Source organism: Equus caballus, chromosome 23 (genome assembly GCF_041296265.1).
Source record: "Equus caballus isolate H_3958 breed thoroughbred chromosome 23, TB-T2T, whole genome shotgun sequence".
Lineage (NCBI taxonomy): Eukaryota > Metazoa > Chordata > Mammalia > Perissodactyla > Equidae > Equus > Equus caballus.
In genome coordinates, this window is record NC_091706.1 from 68,428,028 (window position 1) to 68,453,070 (window position 25,043).

Below are 25,043 nucleotides of genomic sequence, written 5' to 3' on the forward strand. Positions count from 1 at the left end.
CCTTCTTTCTGCTGCCGAGGAAAGTCTGTGTGAAAGCGTTTTTGTTGAATATACATACATGCACACAAACACACCACCCAGCCACACTTGTGTTACCTACACTTGACCTTGACTCCAGAGATCACAGTTGACTGGACCAGAGGTGGACGCAGGACCCTAACTGGCCCAGCCAGGTTCTCTGGAGAAATCTGAACTGAGAAATCTGAACCACTGGTCTGGAGAGCTGCTGGAACTGAGGGTGTACAGGCTTGGGCTCTCTGAGTTGGGCTGTTGGCCATGGGCCTGGCAACACAGCGGGAGCTGTTCTGCAGAAGGCAAGAATTCCTGAGAAGAGAATGAAGTGGACCTACAGATGATAGGAAAAATGAGGTGACTCAGACGAGGGCTGCCTGGCCCATGAGGGCGACCCCCTCTGGTCCCAGGCCCTTGGGAATCCCTACTGCCCTTCGGGATAAGGGTGTGCTCAGTGTCCTTCCAATATGCTCCCTTTGTACTGCAGCTTATTTAAAGTGGATTTCTATTACTTGCAACCAGAACACCTAACAAACACAATGGTCATTTCAATTCCATTAGTAACAACGAGAAGGATGGATGGATGTAGGGAAGCTTTTTCAGAAAGGCTGTCTAGGACGTCATGAGTGAATATAAGTATTAGAAAAGGGGGCAGAACTGAGCTCCAAATTATGCGTTCTTTGCCTTTGGTCAATCTCCAGAGGCCTGAAACAGTTGTTTTAACAATTTTTCCAGCTTGATACTTATTTTCTTGTGGAGAAGATTCACCAACCTCTTCATTCTGCCAAAGTTGGAAGTCCCATCACAACTGACTTTTGCAATTGTCTTTTAAATTTTTTCCTCTTTGCCATTTAATTTTTTTGTGAGGAAGATTGTCCCTGAGCTAAGATCTGTGCCAATCTTCCTCTATTTTGTATGTGGGACACTGCCACAGCATGGCTTGACAAGCGGTGTGTAGGTCTGTGCCCAGTATCCGATCCCGTGAACCCCAGATTGCCAAAGTGGAGCATGAAAACTTAACCACTACACCACTGGGCCAGTTCCATCTTTGCTTTCTTCTTTTGATTAGCTTTTTAAAAATGTACTTCTCCTTCTACACCAGTTGGGAAGTTCCATGATCTATTTCTTTTTGTTCAATGGCTACCTTAGATATTTTTTCATGCATATACATCAAAGTCAGAATCAATCCAGTCTCAATCCTCCTTGTGAACAAAGGACATCACAACAGTGACATTTCAGTCACCCTTATATCTCTGTGTATTTTTAAATTCTAGCCTTGAAAAAAAAAAGACTTCCCTTGACATTATTGATTTTATTAGACAGTCACTTCTTTGCTCTTTATTGCTTCTTGGATCTCAAACCTTCCTTCTGAGGTCATTTTCCCTTGTCCTGAAGAATATCCTTTCATTCTAATTAGTGTCTGCCAGAGGTAAAGTCTCGCAGTTTTTACTTACGTGACATTGTCTTTATTTCACTCTCATTTTTCCCAGTTTTATTGAGATATAATTGACATATAACATTGTATTAGTTTCAGATGAACAACATAATGATTTGATATCTGCATATATTGCAAAATGACCACCACAATAAGTCCAGTTAACATCCATTACCACATATTTACAACTTTTTTTCTTGTGATGAAAACTTTTAAGATTTAGTCTCTTAGCAACTTTCAAATATACAAGACAATGTTATCAACTAAAGTCACCCGGTTTTACATAACAACCCCAGGACTTATTTTATAACTGGAAGTTTGTACCTTTTGGCCCCCATTCATTTCACTCACCCTCACCCCCCACTTCTGGCACCCACCAATCTGTTCTCTGTATCTGTGAGCTCGACTGCGGGGGAGTTTTTTCCTCAGGTTTCACATATAAATGACACCATGCTGAGGAAGGCTGGCCTGAGCTCACATCCATGCCAACCTTCCTCCAATTTCTATGTGGGACGCCTACCACAGCATGGCTTGCCAAGCAGGGCCATGTCCACACCTGGGATCCGAACTGGTGATCCCTGTGTGGCCAAAGCGGAACGTGCGTTTAACTGCTGCGCCACCGGGCCTGCCCCTCTACTTTGTTATGTTTAAGGGAATAAGGTAAGCTATTGTAAAGATATACAATATATTGTAATTTAACCAATCTTCTATTGATAATCTTTTGGGTTATGTATAATTTTTTCACTATTTTATACACTACACAATGAATATCCTTATAAGATATTTTGTACATTTGCGCAGAAGTTTTTGTTAGATAGAATCTTAGAAGCAGAATGGCTTAGCATTTAGTAAAGGCTGATGAAATGACCTATATAAAGAATCTATCAGGGGCTGGCCCGTTGGCGCAGTGGTTAAGTGCACACATTCCACTTCAGCGGCCCGGGATTTGCCAGTTCAGATCCCGCGTGCGGACATGGCTCCGCTTGTCAAGCCATGCTGTGGTAGGCGTCCCACACATAAAGTGGAGGAAGATTGGCATGGATGTTAGCTCAGGACCAGCCTTCCTCAGCAAAAAGAGGAGGATTGGCAGTGGATGTTAGCTCAGGGCTAATCTTCAAAAAAAAAAAAAAAGAAAAGAAAAGAAAGGATTAAAAAAAAGAATCTATCAATTTACATTTCTATCAAGAAGGTGTAAAAGTGCTTATTTTGGAGAGAGTTTTAAAATTCTCTTCTCTTAGTTCCTGCAATTCTTGTAAACTTGCCTAAAGGCCTGGTTTTGCCTAGAGGTCATGGTCTATGATCTTGCTCAACATTGTGGCTTTAGTATCATCCATCTATGTGCTGCGGCATCTTGAATATCTAGCCCAGGTTTCTGATGATATTCTCTTTTCTCCACCAACCTGTATTTGTCTCAGGAAATGGCTCACCTTACCATGCAGTCACTCACGCCAGAAACCTGGGCTTCATATATTCGATTCCTCTTCCTTGCCCTTTTCCGACATGCAACTAAATCTTAAAACTTGTTGTTTTTACCTAAATATCTAATTATCTCTTGAATTCCCTCCCCACTTAAAGACATCTTCTCCCTCTGTCGAATTACTGCAATGGGCTCTTAAATGCTGCCCTGCCTCCAGACTTGATCCTTCCATTTGCTTCCCAAGCCAGGGGGCAGGGGAAGGAGGAGGGAGAGAAGGAGGAAGAGGGTAAGGAGGGGAAGGAGGAGGGGAAGAAAGGGGAGGAAAAGAGAGAGAAGGAAGAGGAAGGTGAGGAAGAGGGAGGAGGAGGAACCAGCAAAGGAGACTAAGAAGTGAGATACAGGAGGGGCGCTGTGAAAACCAAGAGAACTGAGTGTTCGAAGGAGGGGAGGATCCTGTGCTGAATGTCTAGAGCCCGCTCTAACCACTTCAGCTAGGTACCTCCTGCATGTGTCCACGACCCCACATCCCCAGCCACAGACACCAGCACACTGTCTAACATTGAGGCAGCCATCTATCTGCCTGCTCTCTTAGCGGAGAGAACTGACGCTAATGGACTGCAAGAACGAACTATGTCAACTTTCTTTATTTGTTATTGGTTTCAGCAATGAGCTCAAGACCCACTCAATAAAAACTTGTGGAATGACTTAATCACTGGTACACATACGTGTAAGTTCTCAAGGAACTTACAAACTATTTGGGGAAAACAGAGGAAACCACTATTTGTAATATAAAGTGGAGTGAAATCAGTGCTGGCAAAGGGTACGGCCAGTGTGCTGGGGAGGACCGTGGAGCTAGAGAAAGCTGCTCCGAAAAGATGACACCCCAGTCAGGGGCTGAGGAAAAGGGGAGGCTCGGGTTTTTAAAAGAGTAATACTTCTTTGCTTTGAATGTTGTTAATTTGCCCCACTGTGGCAAGACAGAGGTTAGACACATTTGTGCCTGTAAGTGGTAACACCCAAACTCTTCGCTCTGGCAGAAAAACATAGTGCAAAGATGAGCATTATATTTTAAAATACTATTATGTATGCATTATTTATGTCAACATTGGTATGACTATGGATGATTTTGGCTTCTTTACATTTTTTAGCAATTTCTAAATTTTCTATTCTGCTATAATTTTGGGGGGAGTTTAGTTTTGTTCTTTTTAAGATCAGAGTTTCATTTGGGCAAAATGAGAACTTAATTCAAAAACAATATCCTTACATATATACAAGAAAGTCAGTAATTTCCAGAACACTACTCTTATAAAAATTCCATAAATCCTTGAGAACAGTTTAAAAACCGCATTCATACATCTGGCAGAATTAAAATTAAATTTCTCTTTAAAAATGGAAATACAGCATAATAAATGAAGTTAACATTAACTTTTCCTACTCCTGGACACTAAAAGAGTCTAATGGAAATGAAAAAGATGATATCACCCACCAGTAACGGGGAAAAAATGAGTTCGTGGACAAACACACTACGTTTTGATTTATTAAGGCTCCAGCCAGCGTCACTTTATCCCCCATGAGTGATGGGTCACACTGGCTGCCAAAGTCTTCTTTTCCACTAAATACCTTTGTAAATATTGTGGCTGCTCTGGTTTATGGCCATCTCCCTCAGACAGTGTATCAGTGGAAAAGAATCCCCATTCCCAGCAAATGTTTAAACCACCATATGTGTAATCTTCTCGCACTAAGCATGGGTTACAGGGTTTGCAGAAGGAAAGTTATAGGAAAAGACCAGTTCTGGAGGTTGTGGCTGGCACATCCAAGACGCCAGAGAGAAACACCCGAGGAGTCAGGAGTGGTCCTCCTTTGCAGATAAGAGTCCTGTCCCAAAGGAGGGTGGGACTCCTCAGTACTCGCCAGGAGGCAAGGGGCCCGACCCCTCTGCAGTGACTGTGGCTGCACCCACGCTCCAAGCACTCAGGCAACCTGGTTTTCATCTCAGGGCATCTGCCTCCACGGCTTCACGGGTGCACGGAGCCACAGTGGCGAGGAGTGCTGGTCTCTATTGCTGTGGCTGTGGAAAGTAGTTCTCTGTGTCCTCCCATGTGTGCTGGGGGAAGGGGCATGGTGGGTGAGCTGACCAGGGACTCTAGAAGCCAGACCAACCTGGGGTCACTCTCAGTTCTCCTACTGCTCAGCAAGGGAGGCAAACCATCTAACTCTGAACCTGGTTCCTCAGTCAGCCCTGAGAGGCTTCAGCTTTCCTCTTCTGTAAACTGGAGGGGAACCATGTTGTCACGGGTGCAGGAGTGACTGAGACACGAGGACCCTGCCCAGCAGACCATGTGTGCGGTGCCTGCGGAACCCACTGCTGCTGGTTCCATTGTCTTTCTCCCATTCCCATCACGTACAGGTGTGCGGGAAGAGGAGAGGACCTGATTCTGCTGATGGACATACTGAAAATGTCTATTCCTAGGTTATCTTAAAGCTCTACAAGACTATTTAAGTGCTGAATAACATGCATTACATTTTTAGCTTTGAATGCACATTCTCATGGCAAAAAATGACTTACTGTAGTTTTTAAGAATGGAAATTAAACTGTAACTACAAATGTGGTTTTCTTTGTACAAAATTTCTCCTGTAACCTAAACTCTCTTGAACTCTTTCTTGTCAGAATATTACAAGTGTTAAGACAGCTGGGGTTAGAGAAGCAAGGCAGCATCCTGGCTGTAGGGATATAATATAAACCCACATTACCATCCAGGCCCAAACTTAAATAAACAACTATAAAAAGCAGAGGTGAAACTATATTTTAAAACCGTTCCAACCAGTAAAACCAGTGGTTAGGTAAATCTTGCATTTCCATGAATTATCCACAATAAGGAATCCAGGAGGAACAAGAAGTTTTGGGGGTAGACAGAACATCTTGTTCTTCTGGACATGCTGATGCAGTACCTGGGAGAGAGCCAAGCCAAGCTGACCAAATGCAAGTCGGCAATTTGAGCATAAAGCTCAGGAACAGTTTCGAACTTAGAATAGATCTGTAGCTTGTTGGCACATGTTAAAGCAACGTGATTAGTGCTCACTGATGTTTTCTTAATGCATGAACAAGATCACGAGCAAGGACAGGTGGAGAAGAGGCTTTGCAGGACAGGGAACATCGACTTTATGACGTGGACAAAGCGGGGCAGGAGAAGATGATGAGAAAGGAAGTGAGAAAGACAGAAGAAGAGCAGATTGACTTCCAAGAAGAGGGCAATCAATAGAAAATGATGAGGGGGCCAGTTCAGTGGCATAGTGGTTAAGTTCACGTGCTCGACTTTAGTGGCCTGGGGTTCATGGGTTCAGATCTCAGGTGCAGACCCACACACAGCTCATCAGGCCATGCTGTGGTGGTGTCCCATATACAAAATGCAGGAAGATGGGCAGAGAAGTTAGCTCAGCAACAATCTTCCTCAGCAAAACGAGGAGGATTGGCATCAGACGTTGGCTCAGGGCCACTCTTCCTCACCAAAGAAAGAATGAAAGAAAGAAAATGATGAGAAAGAAGGCTGACTAGACGGCTGAGGGGGCCACTGGGCCGTCTGAGAAGGCATTGTTACAACAGCCATAAACGCTGTGGCAGAATCGCAATAGAACAGGGACAATGGTGGTAAATGCTCGGAGGCCTGTCCTGCAGATGACTTTTTCAAGAAGTGGGGTAGACCATGGGAAGAGGAGTGATGGCAGTTTGAGGACAGGCAGACAGCACATAGGAAGATTCCTTCTGGCTGACGGAAGCTTGAGTACATTAGCAGGTGAAGAAGAACAAATTAGGATTATGCAAACTGCCATGATTCAAGGATGCTGTTGGGCAGGCTCTGCCGTGACACCACAAGACGCAGTCACTGCTGTTCTTTAACGCCTGGGTCGAAGGTCACACTCTTGAGACAACTGAGTCCCAGAGGATGGACGCCTGGGAGGTGTAAATTGACAGCCTGGACTGGCCTGGAGGACTGAGGGGTCTGCAGTGGCCCGCAGCAAGTTCATAGGGAGGCTCTCCGCAGTCATGTGTGAGCGCCCACTTGCCTCCCACACGCTTACTTGCTGCACCTTCTGTTCACCCCAAACCAGGTGACTTCAGAATAGTTTCCTTGATTTGTGTTACACTTATGGTGGCACTTCCTTTATCTCAAGAGGAAAGTACATTTGAAACATATGAATCCCAGAGGGCATCATCCTTGAGAACTGTGCTGCATCACGATGAGACTACCACACTTACGTCCTTACCACATTCCTATTATTTCTCCACCCAGAATATTTTCTTCCCTGAAAAGGATGGTTTCCACTCATGATACTTCTTGGCTTCCAGTCCTAGTCCCACATTTAGAACTGGGTGAGAGACTGTCTCTGGGGCTCTGAACTGGGCTCCACAGTGGCCCTTCTCTGGCCAGACTGTTCCCACTAAGCAAGGCAGCCACGAGCTCTCACAGCCCATGCCTCCTCCTTGAGATCATGCTCTGGGCGCTGACACCCCAGAGGTCCCTGCCCAAGTGGCTTTCTTTCCAGGGCTCAGGCAGGCCTCTTCTCTGGCTCTGTCACCCTGAGGACACACTGCGCAGTGTGAGCAACCCTGGACCCAAAGGGTCTGCTTGTATGGGGTTGAGGAGAAACCTGGTGTCCACATAAGCAGCCACAGCACAGGGCGGGAGGGAAGTGTGCTGGGCCACAATCCCACTCCTTCTGGAGCTGTCACATTCCCGTGGAGGCGAATTCTCAGGATTCAGGATTCTAAGTCTGATCCCAGCTTTCCAGGTCATTCTAAAGGATTCTTGTCAGAGTGAGAGAACAGAGCCCAGCCTAATGTATTTAACTGTTTGCACATCTGGAATACAGCATGTAAACCTGCATGTGTACACCTGCCTCAGTCCCTACATCCTCTGCAGCCTCCCAGACGTACAGGAAGCCAAACGCAGCCAGGAGGAAGGAGGGCAGGCCCAGGAACAACTGTTTTATCAGATGCCATCTCTTCCACTGCGTTCAGTGCTCGATATGAGGAATTGGACACGTCACTAAATTCCCTTTTCCCATCAAGACCAGCACCAGCATCCTCCAGTCCCACCGCTTGTTCACTGGAGTCTGTCCCCACACCCAGACGAAGGCCACCGGTGCATGTGTCTGCCTCACGAGCTCAGCACTGGGACTCAGCCTGTTCCACACGCTGGGACTCCAAGGGCAGGCCAGAGAGAACCTGCGCTGGAAGCCGCCCAAGCACCCACGTGGGACATTTCACCAAGCCCAGCCCTGATCAAACTCCACTCAGGGGGTGAGGGCAGCCCCCGGAGGAGGAGGAAGCTCCAAGCCCCGTGGCCTGACACCACCATCTTAAGGAAGCAGAGCCAAAGAAACACGGAGCCTCTGCTCTAAAATGCTATCGCCAAGTCCAACGTCTGAGAAGCCCCTTCTAAAGCATTCCCAGTAGAACCCTTCCTTTGTGTGGACTCGGCACCCCACTAGGAGGCTCAGCTGGACAGTTCTGCTTATGAGAAAGTTGGGTTTTTTTTTGAGGAAGATTAGCCCTGAGCTAACTTCTGCCAATCCTCCTCTTTTTGCTGAGGAAGCCTGGCCCTGAGCTAACAGCCATGCCCATCTTCCTCTACTTTATATGTGGGACACCTACCACAGCATGGCTTTTGCCAAGTGGCACCATGTCCACACCCGAGATCTGAACCACCGAACCCCCGGGCCAATGAGAAGCGGAACGTGCAAACTTAACTGCTGCACCACTGGGCTGGCCCCGAAAGTTGGTTTTATAAAAAATTCAGCCCAAATCAACTGGCTTGTGTCCTCTGTCCGTTGATTCTGGTTCTAGCGTCTGAAGCACAACAGAACAAATCCACAGCCTGTTTTCACACCTGCAGTCTCTTCTGTCTTCATTCCTCAGTCCCTCCAAACTGCTCTGGTGAGCAGAGGCGTCCCCACACCTGGCAGGGCTGCTTCTCTCAAAAATCAAGTAGCCAAAGGTGAGCGAGCCCTTTGTGCTACTTTCTGCTCCACTGGTCTGTTGTTCATCCTGCGTCATTACCAGGCTGTCCTCATTATTGCAGCTTCTCATGATAGCTGATATTTAGGGCAGAAAGTCCTCTAGCCTTGTTCTTCCTCAAGAACGGCTTGGTTATTTTTTGACCTTTGTATTTCCACATACATTTTAGAATTTGTCAAGTTCCACCAAAAAGAAAAAAGAGGCAAACTGTTATGATTTTGAATGAAATGGCATCCACTCAGGTCAGTTCGAGTAGAAATGGTCTTTGCAATCCTAAACGTTCCATTCCCTGACGTACCTCCCCTCCTCATGCTGTCTTCTTTAATTTCTCTCAACATTTTCTCTGAAGATAGCTCTCTCCTTTTTGGTTAGATTTATTCTTAAGTACTTGATATATTCTTTAATAGACTTGATATTTAAAGTAAATCTTTTCCTTAATTTCATTCTCTGTGTGAAGATATAATTGATTTTTATATATTATGTATCTGGAAAGCTCTTCAAATGATTTTAATAATTTATCTGAAAGTTATTTTGGATTTCACACATATACAACCTTATTACCTGGGATGAATAAGAGCTTTTTCCTTCCTTCACCGAATTTTCTTCTTATACCTTTTTTTTCTTACTTTACCGCACTGTCCAGGACCTTCATGGGGACTGCTTGTGTATTCCAGTATTTCACCATTGAGCATTCTTTTAATAACAGCTTTCCAGAGATGTAATTTTCATACCATAAAATTCCCCCTTTTAAAGTATACAATTCAGTGGATTTAAGTATATTCATAGTTGGGAGCCATCACCACTACCTACTTTTGGAACATTTCGATCACTCCAGAAAGAAATTCTGACCCCATCAGCAGCCACTCTCCATACTGCCACTCCAACTCCCACCCTCCTCACCCTAGCAACCCCCTGTCTACTTTCCGCCTCTGTGGATTTGCTGGTTCTGGACATTTCATACAAATGGAATCATGCAATATGTGGCTTCTTGCACTGAGCATAATGTTTTTGAGCTTCATCCACATTGTTGCATGTATCAGTCTTTGTTCTTTTTTATTGCTGAATGATTTTCCACATTTTATTTATTCATTCATCAGCTGATGAATATCTCAGTGGTTTCCACATTTTGGCAGTTATGAATAGTGCAGGTACGAAATTTGAAATTTGTGTCCAAGTTTTCATGTGGATGTAAGTTTCCACTTCTCTTGCAAATAGCCAGAAGTGGAAGCATGTGGTTTTCACAGACACTCTGTCAGACTACGGAGTTCCCTTCCATATCTAGCACAGTAAGAGTTCTCTTCTTTTCTTCTTTAAACACTAAGATGACTATATAACGTTTGGATTTTATCCTACACCAACCAGATATTTCTTGAGTAAACCCAATGTAGTCATGATTTATCATCCTCTTTACATACTGCTGGATTTGGTATGCTAAGATTTTAGTTTTATTTTTTAAAGATGGGCACCTGAGCTAACACCTGTTGTCAATCTTCTTTTTTTTTCCTTCTTCTCCCCAAAACCCCCCAGTACCTAGTTGTATATTGTAGTTGTATGTCCCTCTGGTTGTACAGATTTTAGTTTTATTTGAATCTATGCTCATTAGTCAGATTGATCTACAATTTTCCTTTCTTGGAATGTCCTTGTCAGGTTGTAGTATGGTTACACTGGCCTTAAAAAATTATTTGGTAGAATTTTTTGAATAATATACACCTTTGGTATTCTTTGTGGGAAGGTTTGAAATTACATTTTCAATTTCCTTAGTAGTTACAGATAATTTAGATTTTCTATTTCTTCTTCTGTTATATTAAATTGTATTTTTCTAAGAATTGTCCATATCATCTAAATTTGCTGCCATAAAGTTGTTCATAAGTCCTCTTCTTTTTTAAACGTCTTCAGAATCTGTAGTGAAAGCAATTTTTCTGGTCCTCATACTGGTAATCTGTGCTTTTTTCCTTTTCTCCTGCATTAGTTTTGCTACCAATTTTACTAGTTTTGTTTCAAAACCCCCTGCTTTTGGCATTGTGGATCTTGTCTGTTGTATAACGTTCTCATTTCATTGATATTTTTGCTCTTTGATATTTCTGGCAAACACCCCCAGGGCAAAAAGCTGCTCTTGGGTCCTCTCAGATATGGGCCCAGTGATTCCTCACAGTCTTTTTTTTTTTTTCTGTTCCCCTAAGCTAACATCTGTGCCAATCTTCCTCTACTTTGTGTGAGGGATGCTGCCACAGCACGGCTTGATGAGAGCAGGTGTAGGTCCATGCCTGGCCAAACCAGCAAACCCTGGGCCACCAAAATGAGGCCCATGAACTTAACCGCTATGCCACCGGGCTGGCCCCTCACGGTCTTTTTTACCTCACTGATGATTTTAAGATGTGTTTACAGTGATCCAGCTTTTTTATTTGTCTTTGATGGGAAGGTTGGTAGAATCACCCAACCTGACAGTACTGAATATAGAAAACTGAAATTTTTAACTCTGTACTTTGAAAATTTTTGCCCTTTGTATATATGACTTATTCAAAAATATGAAAATCACTTAAAAATAAAGTAGCAGGAAACAAGCATTTTATATACTTCTGGAGGGAATACACATTACTAGAATCTTTTTGGAAAGCAATCTGGAACATGCACCACAACTCAAAAAGCACATTCTGTTGAGGGGAAATGTCCATGCACGGGGGAGGAGGTGACTCCATCACGTCCACCCATGGGGGTGGGGGTGACTCTATCATGGCAGAGTTCCACATTAGTGCTCCACTTCAATGTGAATATTCCTTGGAGAGGGTAACTTCGATAAAAGCAAATGAAGCAACGGCCATACTTGTGTGAATTAGCTAAATGGCATGTGACTAAGGCAGAGGAAGGGATATGGAGCAGACCTGAATGAAGCAAGATAAGACTCTCATTTCTGAGAGGGGCCCTACTTAAAATTTCTACAATTTACCTTCCTCTGGGTGTTATCTACAAAGCTGCCACAGGGAAAGCAACTACAGCCTTAAAAGAAAAACAGGCTCACTGGAACTGTATACTCCAGAGGTGAGCAGACTGAAAAGGTGCCTTTACTGCAACACAAATTCTGGAGACGGACTGCGCTGGCCGCCCCTGTGGTCTGGGTGCTGAGGGACCTGCTCACATCCTGTTTGGTGACCAACACCAAACTCTGCGGATCGCTGTCAGTGCCAAGTTTCAGGACACAGTTATGGCTGCAATAATAAAGGGCAGGAAACTCTAGTATCAGCATTTTCCATGTACTCCTGTGGTTAAAATAGTTTCTGCAGAAAGACTCACATCCATAAGCCACGAGTTTTCGAGCAGGGACCTCAGAGACTGCACAGCTTGGCTGTCTGCAGCCTTGTCAATCTGGCTTGGTCACTACTGCTACCTGAAGTTACTCCTTTTTCTGATTGTTTAAATTCTCTCTTAAAAAGTTATTCTTTTGCTGATCTGGTTATAAAAACCTCAAAACATTATAAAAATACAGAATTACAGTAAATTCCCCCTATAATTCCATCACCCAGAGATAACGACTATTATTTATTCTCTAGGAAGATGCTAAATTAAGAGAAGGTGAGCTAACAGCACAGGTACTGTGTTGAAATTGCAGTTTCCTCTGGTATACTGTGGACAACTCTGAAACCCGTAGAACAGCTTCTTTAGTCTCTCTACCTGCCTCTACGGCAGCCCATTGTTCCCCATCAGCATACCATGGTTGTTTCCTTCTTTTTTTTTTTCATGATTATAATGCTTCCAAGTACCTTCCTAGAGGCACACAGAGAAAGAAGTGTTTCTATAGTGGATTCCTAGAAGTGAAATGCTGGGACAGAGTATAGCTCCTGTTAAGCAGTCCTCAAAGAATCTAAGTTTCTGTTTGCCCTAAACAGTATGTCCAACACTGCATGACACTAGCATTTTTTTTCCTTCCAAAATAATGTATGTATTTCAAATCAGGCCACATTTTTTTAAAGACTATTTTTTTAGAGCAGTTTCAGTTTCAGAGCATAATAGAAAGGAACATACAGAGGTTTCCCATAATCTCCAGCCCCCCCCCTCAATTATCAACATCCCCCCCAGAGGGTACATTTGCTACAACTGATAAACCTACACTGACACATCATCACCCAAATTCATTGTTACATTAGGGCTCACTCTGGGTGTTGGACATTCTATGTGTTTAGAAAACTGTACAATGACATGTGTCCAGCACTATAATATACAGTAGTTTCATTGCCCCAAAAATCCCCTGTGCTCCACTTAGTCAGCCCTCTCCTCCCTAACTCCGGGCAACCACTGATCTTGTACTGTCCCCAGTTTTGACTTTCCCAGAATGTCACACAGTTGGAATCACACAGCATGCAGCCTTTTCAGATTGGCTTCTTTCACTTAATGATGGGCATTCCCGGTTCCTCCATGTCTTTTCATGGCTTGACAGCTCATTTCTTCTTAGCACTGAATCGTATTCCATTTTCTGGATGGACCACAGTTTATTTATCCATGCTCCTACTGAAGGATATCTTGGTTGCTTCCAAGTTTCGGCAATTATTAATAAATCTGCCATAAACATCCATGTGCAGGTTTTTGTGTGGACATAAGTTTTCAACTCATATGTCTATTTTCATAAGAAACCGTCAAACTCTCTTCCAAAGTGGCTGCACCGTTTTGCATTCCCACCAGCCATGAACAAGACTTCCTGTGGCTCCACAGCCTTGCCAGCATTTGGTGTTGTCAATGTTTTAGACTTCTGCAATTCTAATAGGTGTGTGGTGGCATTTCATTGTTGATTTAGTTTCCAAAACTCTTTCCTGATTGTGCCTATATATTTTTGGGGGGGAGGTGAGGAGGGACTCCCATCTCGAATGTTAGAATCTTCCCAAATGTTTGATGATCCTGGGCTATCTGCTCTCGAGTAAGCAGTAACAGGGTTAAGCAATCACCAAAAGCTCTCAACACGTGGGTGGAGATGGTCAACTCTGTGCTTGTACTGAGGAGTGCTAGTAGCGAGTCTGGATTCTGAACACGGAGCTCCCCGTTCCACCCATCACCCAAGGCCAAGTGGATGAGAACACGGATTCACTTCAGGGGCAGATGCCTAATACCAGGAACGAGGCCTGGAGATGTCACGAGGACTGGGGTCATCTGTCCTGACCCTTGAGTGCAGTTTCCCAGTGAGCTTCACCTTTCCCAGGATCTGTAATTTCTAAGGCTGGAACACCCACGGAGCTGTCCTCTCCCACAGACAGCCTATCTGCCTTCAGTCCTTAAGGAATTTCTCAAAATGTCTGGTCTTCTAATAGTACTAACTGTTTTTCAGTGCACTTGTACATTTTAAAAAATATGTATAGTTGTTATTTTTAGGAATTTGGTGGCCCACTTGCGTAGTCTGTCATCTTGACTTGATCTATCCAGGTCATTTTGGGAAAACAAAGATGTAGCTCCTCTCTGTCAAATAATTTGGACTCCTGAGGTAGAAGAATAAAAATTAAAAAATAGATATTATAGAATTACCTAGTCTTTGACAGGCACTTTGTATATGTTATTCATTTTATTTGCACAAGACTTTGAAAGGGAGGCACTATCATTCTCTCCGTACAGAAGAGTAAACTTCAGTCAGAAACAGCAGTGACTCGCGCGAGGTCCCCGCAGCAGCAGGGCGGGCCTGCAACTCTGACCGGTCGCTGACCTGCTTACTTGCAGACGAAGAAACCGAGGGCAAAGCAGACACCTGACTGGCCAGGGTGACTGTCATCAGACGCCTCTCAGCTCCCTTGCACATTTTCCTGTTACTGCTTCAAGTTGGAAGTTACATAATTTCCAGTGACATTAATAAGTAACAGCTTTTTGGTAACAATACTGTGTGTGTGAGGCGAGGGTAGGCAGCAGCGAGATGTGGAGAGAGTTCAATAGCCCAATCAGAGGCGCCCCAGGAATGCAGAGTCCTCGACCTTGGCAGCACTGGCATCTCTGCAGTCCCAAGAGCTCAAGCGGGGTCACTCCAGCTGGTATGAACAAGAAGCTTTTTTCACGCAAATAGTCTACGAACACCCACATTTCTCAGTCAAGCTCCGCGTCCAGGCTTCCAGTTCTGCCTTTCCAGCCTACAGACAGACGTTTTCTCCCCCTGCCGCTGCTTTCCACTTTTCCTGTGAGTTAGAAAAAATATTTCCCTTGGTAACCATTTTCCCTGGTTACTCTCTTGGCTGATTTTCTGCACAAAGAACTGAAAGGCATTTATCCCCAAGGGAAGCAGTTATTTTAGATTTCACTAAGAAGTCAGTTAACATTTTTCAACATTCCCTTCCGTCCTTTCTTTGTTTTGAGAAAAGCTCTGGTTTTGTTTCATTTTCAGCTGGAGACTTAAATGACACCAAGCAAAGCCTACTTAGTTTAGATTTCCAGGTAAAAAAGTTTTAAATTTTAAGTTTCTACTAAAGCATGTGGAATGGTTTTAACATCGGGGTGTTTTATCTTGCAAGTATGTTTAACATTTGAGGAAAGTAGCTTCTACTAATAGATTTTAAAGTGTGCATTATTCTGTTTACTTGTTTTTCCAGGATGACTACTTCCCAAGTATATCAGATTTTATGGAATTAGGATTAAATATAATTTTGTATGTTTCAATAGAATTATGTGCTCAGTAGAAGACTAAGTTGGTTTGAAAACTTCATTTGTTCTCTATTTTTAAGTCCTGAAAGAACATAAGGGATTAATTAAAAATGTGTTTCATTTTAAACCTGCTGAGTAAAGTTAAAAGGGATAATAGACATCTCATGGCTTCACGTATAAGTTTAAACTCTAATTTAGTATTTTAAAAGCCTACTTAAGACAGTTGATGAAAACCTTTAGACAGAGAAAAAAAGTAAGTTAACCAAGATTCACAGACGATCTTTAATGTTCAGATAAACATAGTAAGTTACAGAAGGAAAAATTTACTTCATTAAAATAATCCTCCTGTGGTTACAGTGCCATAAAATTTTACTTCTAGAAACATATTCACTCAATTGCAAAGTTGCGGACTAAAGTAAATACTAAATGCATTGTGAAATTCTACAAATCACTGAAAATAACAGACCTAGGCATCAATTGTAAAATTGAATTGAAAGCCCATTCCATAAAAATTATTTAAAAATTTCAATGAGACTATTTAGATTCTGATTTTGTTAAAATTAAGGTAGTTCTGTAAATTTACTTCTATACATATCTATTCAGATTTCTGGATAAGTATTAAGTAAGCCAATTTGGGTGGAAAAAAAAGAGAAAGATGAAGGGAGATGGTTTCCAGGCTGGGATCCTGAGAGAGAGAGAGCTCAGGCAGTGCCTGCTGGGCGGGTGCTCACAGGAGCCTGGGACAGCAGGGCGCTGGGACCCTCATGGAGCTTACCTCCAGAGCCTCGGGTGCAGGGCCTGAGTACTCATAACTCTTGCCCACCACAGGATGGAGACTCTGTCATACGACGCCAGAGCAAGAACATTTCCGTGGACGTGTCTTGTGCAAGCGTGGCGTTCACACTCTCTTTCAGAGCCCACGCCCCCTGTCACTCGCAGGTCTACTTCAGCCTGTCTCACAGGCCGGCGCTCGTCTCATATGTGTCCCTGCTGCTTCTCCTATTCCTTTCTCACGTAGCAGCTGGCTCTCTGAACTGACTTTTGTGACTTCAGCTGCTTATCAGCTAAGGGATTTGCTCCTTCCTTACATTCTGCATGTTAGTTTTTCTAAAACTAAAGCAGATAACAAAAAGTTGTTCTAATATAGCTTTATTTCAACGGCCTATATAGCACAGGTTCTGAAATGACTAATTAATGTACATGTGTAGTGAACCAAAGTTTGCATGCTGAGGTTAAGACAATATGAAGAGACTTTCCAGGCTGCTATTTGCTGAGCTAGGAAACATGGTGGCAAGTCAGAACAGGATCCAAGTACAGCCCAACTAGAGGAGGATGATTCTGCTGGATGAAGTTGTAAAAAGAACCACTGCAATTCAAGAGGGTAAACTAAGCAGATATCACTCTCTCTTCTCTGACCAAACCTCTAGAAATAATAGAAGATATATTACCAACAAATACACACTGAATATACAGCTGCACTAGGAAATAAGAAGCGTTGCTCCCAGTGAGACAGAAACTGTGAGGAGTCCTTCAAAGATAGAGACGATAAGAATGAATTTAAAGAGGGAAAATGTAACCTTGAATAGGTATGGGAGAGAACTAAGCAAAAGAGAGCTTGTGTGGAAAAGAAAGAAGTCATTAGATTAAAAGATCCCAAGAAGAATAAATTAAAAGAAAAAACCCTATACATTATAGTAAAATTTGTGAATATTAATGATGAGATGAAAATCTGAAAAAAACTTCTATAGAGAGAGGGGAAAAAAGATCTCTTACAAAGAGATGAGAATGAGAGTTAAGTTAAACTTCTCATCAGTGAGACTAGATATAAGAAATTAATGGAACAGTATCTATAAAGTATTGGAGGAAAGTGATTTTAAAATCATAATTCTTGGGACTGGCCCAGTGGTGCAGCAGTTAAGTTCACATGTTCTGCTTCAGCGGCCCGGGGTTCGCCAGTTCAGATCCCCAGTACAGACATGGTACCGCTCAGCAAACCATGCTGTGGCAGGCGTCCCACATATAAAGTAGAGGAAGATGGGCATGGATGTTAGCTCAGGGCCAGTCTTCCTCAGCAAAAAGAGGAGGATTGGTGGCAGTTAGCTCAGGGCTAATCTTCCTCAAAAAAAAAAAAAATCATAATTCTCTTTCCACTAAGCAGAATGATATTTTCTGATATCTAAGAATTCAAAATTTTTACAACCCAAAACATTCTCTTAGGAGAAGAGGATATATTTCAGCAGGAAATAAAATTAACCTGAGGGAACTTCTGCTTCTGATGGCAGACTAGGCAATTCAGATGAATCCACCTGCTGAGAATAACTAGACATGATAGGAAAAATAACAGGGCTAATCTTTAGGATAGGACTGAAACCTGAAGAGGTCTGGAAGAGTCTTTCTTCTGGAGGCATCTGTGGATTCGAAGAGGTGGCTGAAAAGCTTAGTGTAGCTTTAAAACAGCTTCATGAGGTGAGAGAGAAACCAACCTCGAGGAGCAGGGCCTGGCAAGCGGCTTGGGTGGCAGGAAAAGTGATGCCGGTGACACACCAGGCTTTGGCTGGAATCCACAGTGTAATTCGTAACTGGGTCTAGTGAAGCTCAGCTTTAAATCACTCAGTCTGTGATTGGCAGTGCCCTTACCTTCATGCCCAGAGCAGAAGTAAATCCTTTTGGGATAAAGACTATATCATCCCAGGCTTCAAAGTATTTTCATGATTTTTCATATAAATGTCTGGCACTCAATCAAAAGCCATGAGACATAACAACACAGCTAAAAACCTAAAGAAATAACTGACAATAGAAATAGACATATAGAGGGTCCAGAAAACGGAGTCTTCAGACACAGACTTGAAGATAAATGTGATTCACGTGTTCAAAAAAGACAAGATTGAAAATTTCAGTAGAGAATCAGAAACAAGAAGAACCCACTGAAACCTTGAAAAGAAAAAAAACACAATAACAGAAACAAGGAAGACAATGGATGGACTTAATAGCAGATGAACCACAGCTGAAGAAATAACTAGTGAATCGGAAGACAGAAGAATAAACAGGGTGAATCACGGAGTGACACAAAGGTGAAAACACAAGGGAGGGAAAGAGACATTAAAGACATAATGAGCAGGCTATCATCCATGTAATTGTAGTTCTAAAAAGAGGAGAGAGAAGTAGAAAAGTACAATTTGACAAGATAAGGGCTAAGGAGTTTCCAAAATTGATGAACATCAGGCCATAGATTCAAGAAGTGCTATGAATCCCAAACAGGATAAAAAAAGAAAATCATATCTATGTACAACAGAGTAAAACAGCTGACAACCAAAGCTGAAGAGAACATCTTAAAAGCAGACAGAAAGAAAGCTACTTTTAAAGAAGAAATAATTATTAGATTGACAGATGACTGTTATAGAAACTATGGAAACAAGAAGACATTGGAACAAAATCTTCAAAATGCTGAAAGAAAACATTTGTCAACCTGGAATTCCATATCTAGCAAATATACCTTTTCAGAATGAACATAAAATATAAACATTTCAGACAAACAAAGAATTGGTCATCAGTAGTCCTGCACTAAAGGAATTGCTAAAAGGTGTTCTTCAATCAGAAAGAAAATAATCCTGATAGAAGACTGAGATGCAGGGAGGAATGAGAAGAAACCAAAAGGATAAATGTTTAGGTGAATATAAATCAGGGGTTCTCATCTGAGGGCAGGATGATTCCCTCCACCTCCCAGGACACATCTGGTAATGTCTGGAGACATTTTTGGTTGTCATAACCGAGGGGAAGGTGCTAGTGGCATCTATTGGGTAGACGTCAGGGATGCTACTAAATATACAAAGGCCAGCCACACCACAGAGAAGAATTATCTAACCCAAATATTAGTAGTGCTAAGGTTGAGAGAGCCTGATCTGAGGAAACTTTGAGTATAAAATAATAATAATAATAACCTTGAGGGTGCAACATATAAAGAATTAAAACATACGAAAAAAGCAGCAAGTGTGCCAGGATGAGGTAAGTGAAAATTTGTCCTGGTTCTTACATTGTCCAGGAAGAGCTAAAGGTACTAACTTATATTAGACTTGATAAATCAATGATGTATGTGGTAATTGCTACAAAGAACAGAATAGTGAAAAGTATATAATTACTAAGGGAATAATAAAAACTAAGCAATCAGGTAAAAAGAAAGCAAACAAGAACGAAACAAAACAAAACAAAACAAAACAAAACACTGAACAGCCAGGACAAATAAAAAGCAAATAGTCAGAGAACAGATTTAAATCCAAACATAACAAGTGTTACATTAAATATAAATAGACTAAACGTTCCCATTAAAAGACAAAGATTGTTAGAATGCATTAAAAAATACAATGTGCTAATAGAAAGTATACTGAAAATATAAGACTATAGAAAGGCTGAAAGTAAAATGATGCAAAAAATGTATTAAGCAGACATTAACCAAAAGAAAGCTACTATATTATTAAAGTAGATCTTATGATAAAAAACACTATTAGAGATACAGAAAGTACCTAAAAATAAAAGCACCAGAAAGAAATAATAATTCTAAACCTGTATATCCCTATGACATAACCTCAAAATATATTAAAAAACATAGCCAAAGTGATTTATAAATATTAAACTACATCCAAAAATAAACACAAGGGTTAATATAGTTCAAAAACAATGGAGACTCTCTTATTAAATTATTTGTAAATTAACAATTAAAATTAAGAACACAAAAATACTTCCAGGAGATATGTGCACAAGAATGCTTTGAATAGTGAAAAATTAGAGAAAATTAAATATGTATCACCAAAATGTTTGTTAAATAACTTATAGGATGAAAATGGAGTACATAGACCAGACAGAATTATATACATTGGCATATATGTCCACAATTTATCACTGCAAGGAAGAAAATAGGGTGCAGCATAATATATAGCCAACAATTCCATTTATGTTTAGAGGGGGTCATGAAAGATACAATAAACTAGGAAACTATGGCCCATGGGCCAAATCCTGTCTTTTAAACATAGGGCCATCAGAACACAATCATGCCTATCCATTTACCTATCATCTATGGCTACTTTTGGGCTACAATTGCAAACCTGAGTAGTTTCAATAGAGACCGTTGGCCTGCAGAGCCAAAAATATTTACTCTATGAACCTTGAATAAAAAGTGTGCTTACCCTTGAACTAAACTATGAGTTATGGTTAAGGCAACTTGTCTTTTCTGCCTTATACAGATATGTATCATTTTGATTTTAAAAATATGCCCTATTTTTATAAATTTAAACATGTTTTTATAAGCACTGATCTAAAAGATGTAGAATTCAGGAGAGAGAAAACTGTGTGGACATGGCTTTAATCTTTAATCTCTTATGGGCTCTCATGTGGACAGCACATTGCAGCTCAACCTAAGGAAGACCCTTCTGACAGAGCCGTCTAAACAGGGATGTGAGGCCTAAGGAGAGACAGAATTCCCCATCACTGGAAAAATACATGTCATCAACGATTTATTCGAAATCTGCGTTCTATACAGTGAAGCAGCATTATAAATGACACAGATTGCTAGGGAACAACAGGATCACTTGAGCACAACAGAAATACAAACTGAACGCAGAATCAGAAATCATGCAATCCTGACAACGTGTGCACATGCAGGACTCAGATCAAAAGAAAAGACTATCTTGAGTTAGGCGAAAATCTTGGGAAAGAGATTACCATCTGGAAATGATGATTTATTTATAACTAAGCACTAAAAGACCCCATCTAGTTATAATTCATTCGATTTTGCCTATAAACAACATGTGCCTATCTTGAAAAAGTTTCAGTAACTCTATTTCTCTAAACCAGGGTTTCTCGATCTCGGCACTACTGACATCTTGGGCTGGCTAACTCTGTGGTGGCAGGCTCTCCCAGGTGCTGTGAGATGTTTAGTAGCATCACTGGCCTCTACACATTGGAAGTCTGGAGCGCCCCTCCCAATTGTGACTAGGGAAAACATGTCTAGACATTGCCAATGTCCCCTGGGGGCAAATCATCCCTGGTTGAAAAGCACTGCTGTAAACCACGACTTGGCAAACTTTTGATGCAAACTATTTTAGGTTTTGCAGTACACACTGTTAGTCTCTGCCCAGCTACCCAACTCTGTCACGGTGGTGCAAACGCAGTCATAAGTAATACACAACAAATGAGCATGGTTGTTCCAATAAAACTTTACACATGGATAGTGACTTTTTCTTTGCTGAAGATTTGCCCTGAACTAACATCTGTGCCAATCTTCACCTATTTTGTATGCGGGACGCCGACAGCATGGCTGACAAGCGGTGTAGGGCCAAGCCCAGGATTCAAACCCACGAACCTGGGCCACTGAAGCAAAGCTCACTGAAATTTAACCACTACATCATGGGGCTGGCCCCCTGGATATTGACATTTTAATTTCATATTATTTCATCTCTCATGAGATATTATTCTTCTCCTAAACTTTAAAATCATTTAAAAATGTAAAAACTATTTTTACATTTTTACATTGTGGGCTGTCCAAAAGCAAGCAGCAGGCCCAATTTGGCCTTTGATTCCTAATTTCCTGACCCTGATCTAAGCTACTGTCAACCCTACAGCCTCGTCCTCAAGGTCCTCCCTGCTATGGCTTCACTTCTGCCTGAGGAAAGACCTGAGATCACACAACATTGCTAAGTAGCTGAGACCAGCTAGGGTTGTGGATTTTACTCATTATGTGATTTAGACATGTGATTCCAAAGCCACTCCCTTATTCTGAATATTGAATTGGTAGTCCTATCAAAACACAGTGGTGGAGACAATGAAAAATTAAAGTGTGCATATTTAAAGTGTACCTGTAAAATCATGACCACAATCAACAAAATAAATGTCTATCACCCCCTAAAGTTCCCTTATGACCCTTGGTAGTCTCCTCCAGCTGCCTGACTGACAAACCCACTCCCCGTCTCACGACAACCACGGATATACTTTCCCTATAGAAAAGTTTGCATTTCTACAGTTTTATATAAATGGAATCATGTATGTGTCCTTTTATGTAAAACTTCTTTTATTCAACATAATTATTTTGAGATTCACCCACGGTGATTGCTAAGCAGTATTCCACTGTATAGATATGTTACAATTTGTTTATCCACTAACACACTGATGGGCATTTAGATGGCTTCCACTTTTTGTCTAGTACAAAGTAAGCTGCTATGAACATTTGTACACGACTCTCTGTGTGGACATGTGCTTTCATTTCTCTTGGGTAAATATCCAGGAATGGAATGGCTAGGTAAATGATAGGTGCATGTTTAACTTTTGAAGAAACTGCCAAACTGTCTTCCAAAAATGTTTATGCCGTTTTACATTACTAACAGTATTGTATGAGAATTCTAGTTACTCCATATACTTGTCAGCACTTGCTAGAGCCTGTCTTTTTAATTTTAGTGATTTCTGTAGGTGTGTAGTGGAAGCTCACTGAAGTTTTAATTTCCTTTTCCCTAATGACTAATGATGTTGAGCACCTTTTCACATGCTCATTTACCACTTGTGTATTTTCTTTGGTGAAGTGTGTTCACAGCTTTGGACTGTTTTAAAAATTGGGTTGTTTTTCTTATGATTGAGTTGTAAGACTCCTTGTTCTTGATTCAAGTCCTTTGAATATATATTTCAAAAATATTTTTCCACTATGTGACATGTCTTTCCATGTTCTTAACAGTGTTTTGTTTTCACTTTTTTTGTGAGGAAGATTGGCCTGAGCTAACATCCGTTGCCAACCTTCCTCTTTTTGCTTGAGGAAGACTGGCCCTGAGCTAACATCTGTGCCAATCTTCCTCTATTTTACGTGCAATGATGCCACAGCATGTCCCAATGAGTGAGTGGTGCTGGTCCGAGCCCAGGATCCAAACCTGCAAACCCCGGGCCACCAAAGCGGAGTGCATGAACCTAACCACTATGCCACCTGGCCGGCCCCATTAACAGCACTTTTTGAAGAGAAAAAGATCAAATTTTGATGAAGTGCAATTTATTTTTAAAAATATTTCATGCTTTTTATTGTCATATTTAAGAAATCTCTGTTAAACCCAAGGTCACCAAAATTTTCTATTTTTTCCTACAAGTTTTATACCTTTTGCTCTCACATTTATCTATGATCAATTTTTGTGTTGTGTTTTGTATATGACCATGCAATTGCCCCAGTCCTACGTGTTGAGATCACCCTTTCTACATTAAACTGTTTTGATACGTCTGTTGAAAACCAACTGACCATACGTGTTTAGTCTCTGAATTCTCTGTTCTGTTCCATTGATTTACCTGTCTATCTTAACACCAATATCACACTATCTCTATTTCTCTAGCTTCATAATAACTATTCAAAGGTAGTGTTAGTCCTCCAAATTTCTTCTTTTTTCCAAAGTTGCTTTGGCTATTTTAGGTTCTTTGCATTTCCATATAATTGAGAATAACCTTTCAACTAAAAAAAGGCTTCTAGAATTTTGATTGGCTTTGTGACAAATGTATAGATTAATTTGGGGGAGAACTGAGAATGTATAACTGGGTCATCTGACCTATATACACAGTTTATACTCCATATACAGGTGGTCTTTATCTCAGCAATGCTTTATGGTTTTCAGGGCAGCGATCTTCTAAAGAAGTGTAATATAGTATTTCACATTTTTATGCTATTATAAATGATGTAGTATTTTTATCCTTATTTCCTGATTGTTGTTAGCATATAGAAATAATCTGGATTTCTGTATATTGATCTTGTAACCTGAAACCTTGCTAAACTCTCTTATTGGTTGTAGGTGCTTTGTTTTGTAGGCGATATAGGATTTTCTACATAGATGACCAGGACATTTGTGAATAAAGTCAGTTTTACTTCTTCTTTTCCAATCTGGATGCATTTTATTTCTTAGTCTTACCTTACTATACTGGCTAGGACATCCAGTAAAATATTGACTAGAAGTGGTGAGACCAGATATTCCTTTCATTGTTCCTGATCTTAAGAGGAAAACACTATTTCACAATTAAGCATGATGTTAGCAATAAGTTTTTAATATATGGCAATTATCAGGTTTATGTTCACAGTAAGTTACAACTGATGAACGTACATTGACACATCATTATCACCAAGTCCATAATTTACATTACACTTCACTTTGGTGTAGTACATTCTATGGGTTTGTACAAATGTATAATGACAGGTATCCATCATTATAGTATTATACAGAATATTTTCACTGCCTTAAAAATCCTCTTTGCTCCATCTATTCATCATTCTCCTCAACACCAACCCTTGGCTACCACTGATTGCTTTACTGTTTCCACAGTTTGCCTTTTCCAGAATATCAGAATTGCAATCATGCAGTATGTAGTCTTTTCAGGTTGGCTTCTTTCACTTAGGCATACGCATTTAAGGGTCCTCCATGTTTTTTCATGACTTGGTAGCTCATTCCTTTTTAGCACTGAATAATATTCCACTATCTGGATGAACCACAGTTTATTCATCCATTCACCCACTGAAGGACATTTTGGTTGCTTCTAAGTTTTCCCAATTGTGAATAAAGCTG

The 25,043-nt window shown here is 41.3% G+C and overlaps 2 protein-coding genes across 18 annotated transcripts in view; one reads left to right on the plus strand and one right to left on the minus strand.

Annotated features, from left to right (window-relative positions):
- CENPP (centromere protein P) overlaps positions 1-25,043 on the minus strand; it is a 215,819-nt gene that overhangs the window by 24,902 nt on the left and 165,874 nt on the right. The gene's annotated exons all lie outside the window — the stretch shown is intronic.
- Positions 9,070-25,043, plus strand: part of ECM2 (extracellular matrix protein 2) — a 45,329-nt gene continuing 29,355 nt past the window's right edge. For 2 of the 14 annotated variants that reach the window (XR_011431152.1, XM_023627632.2), the window contains exons 1-2: positions 14,680-15,019; positions 15,224-15,273. Coding sequence is in view for 3 of the 14 variants with exons in the window: in XM_001491657.7 (XP_001491707.5) it covers positions 14,762-14,876; positions 15,224-15,273 (165 nt within the window). In the remaining 11 variants the exon portion in view is untranslated. Of the gene's footprint in view, positions 9,123-14,495; positions 15,020-15,223; positions 15,274-25,043 lie in introns of those variants that run through there. The other 12 variants (XR_011431153.1, XM_005605111.4, XR_011431154.1 and 9 more) reach the window with 10 other exon arrangements.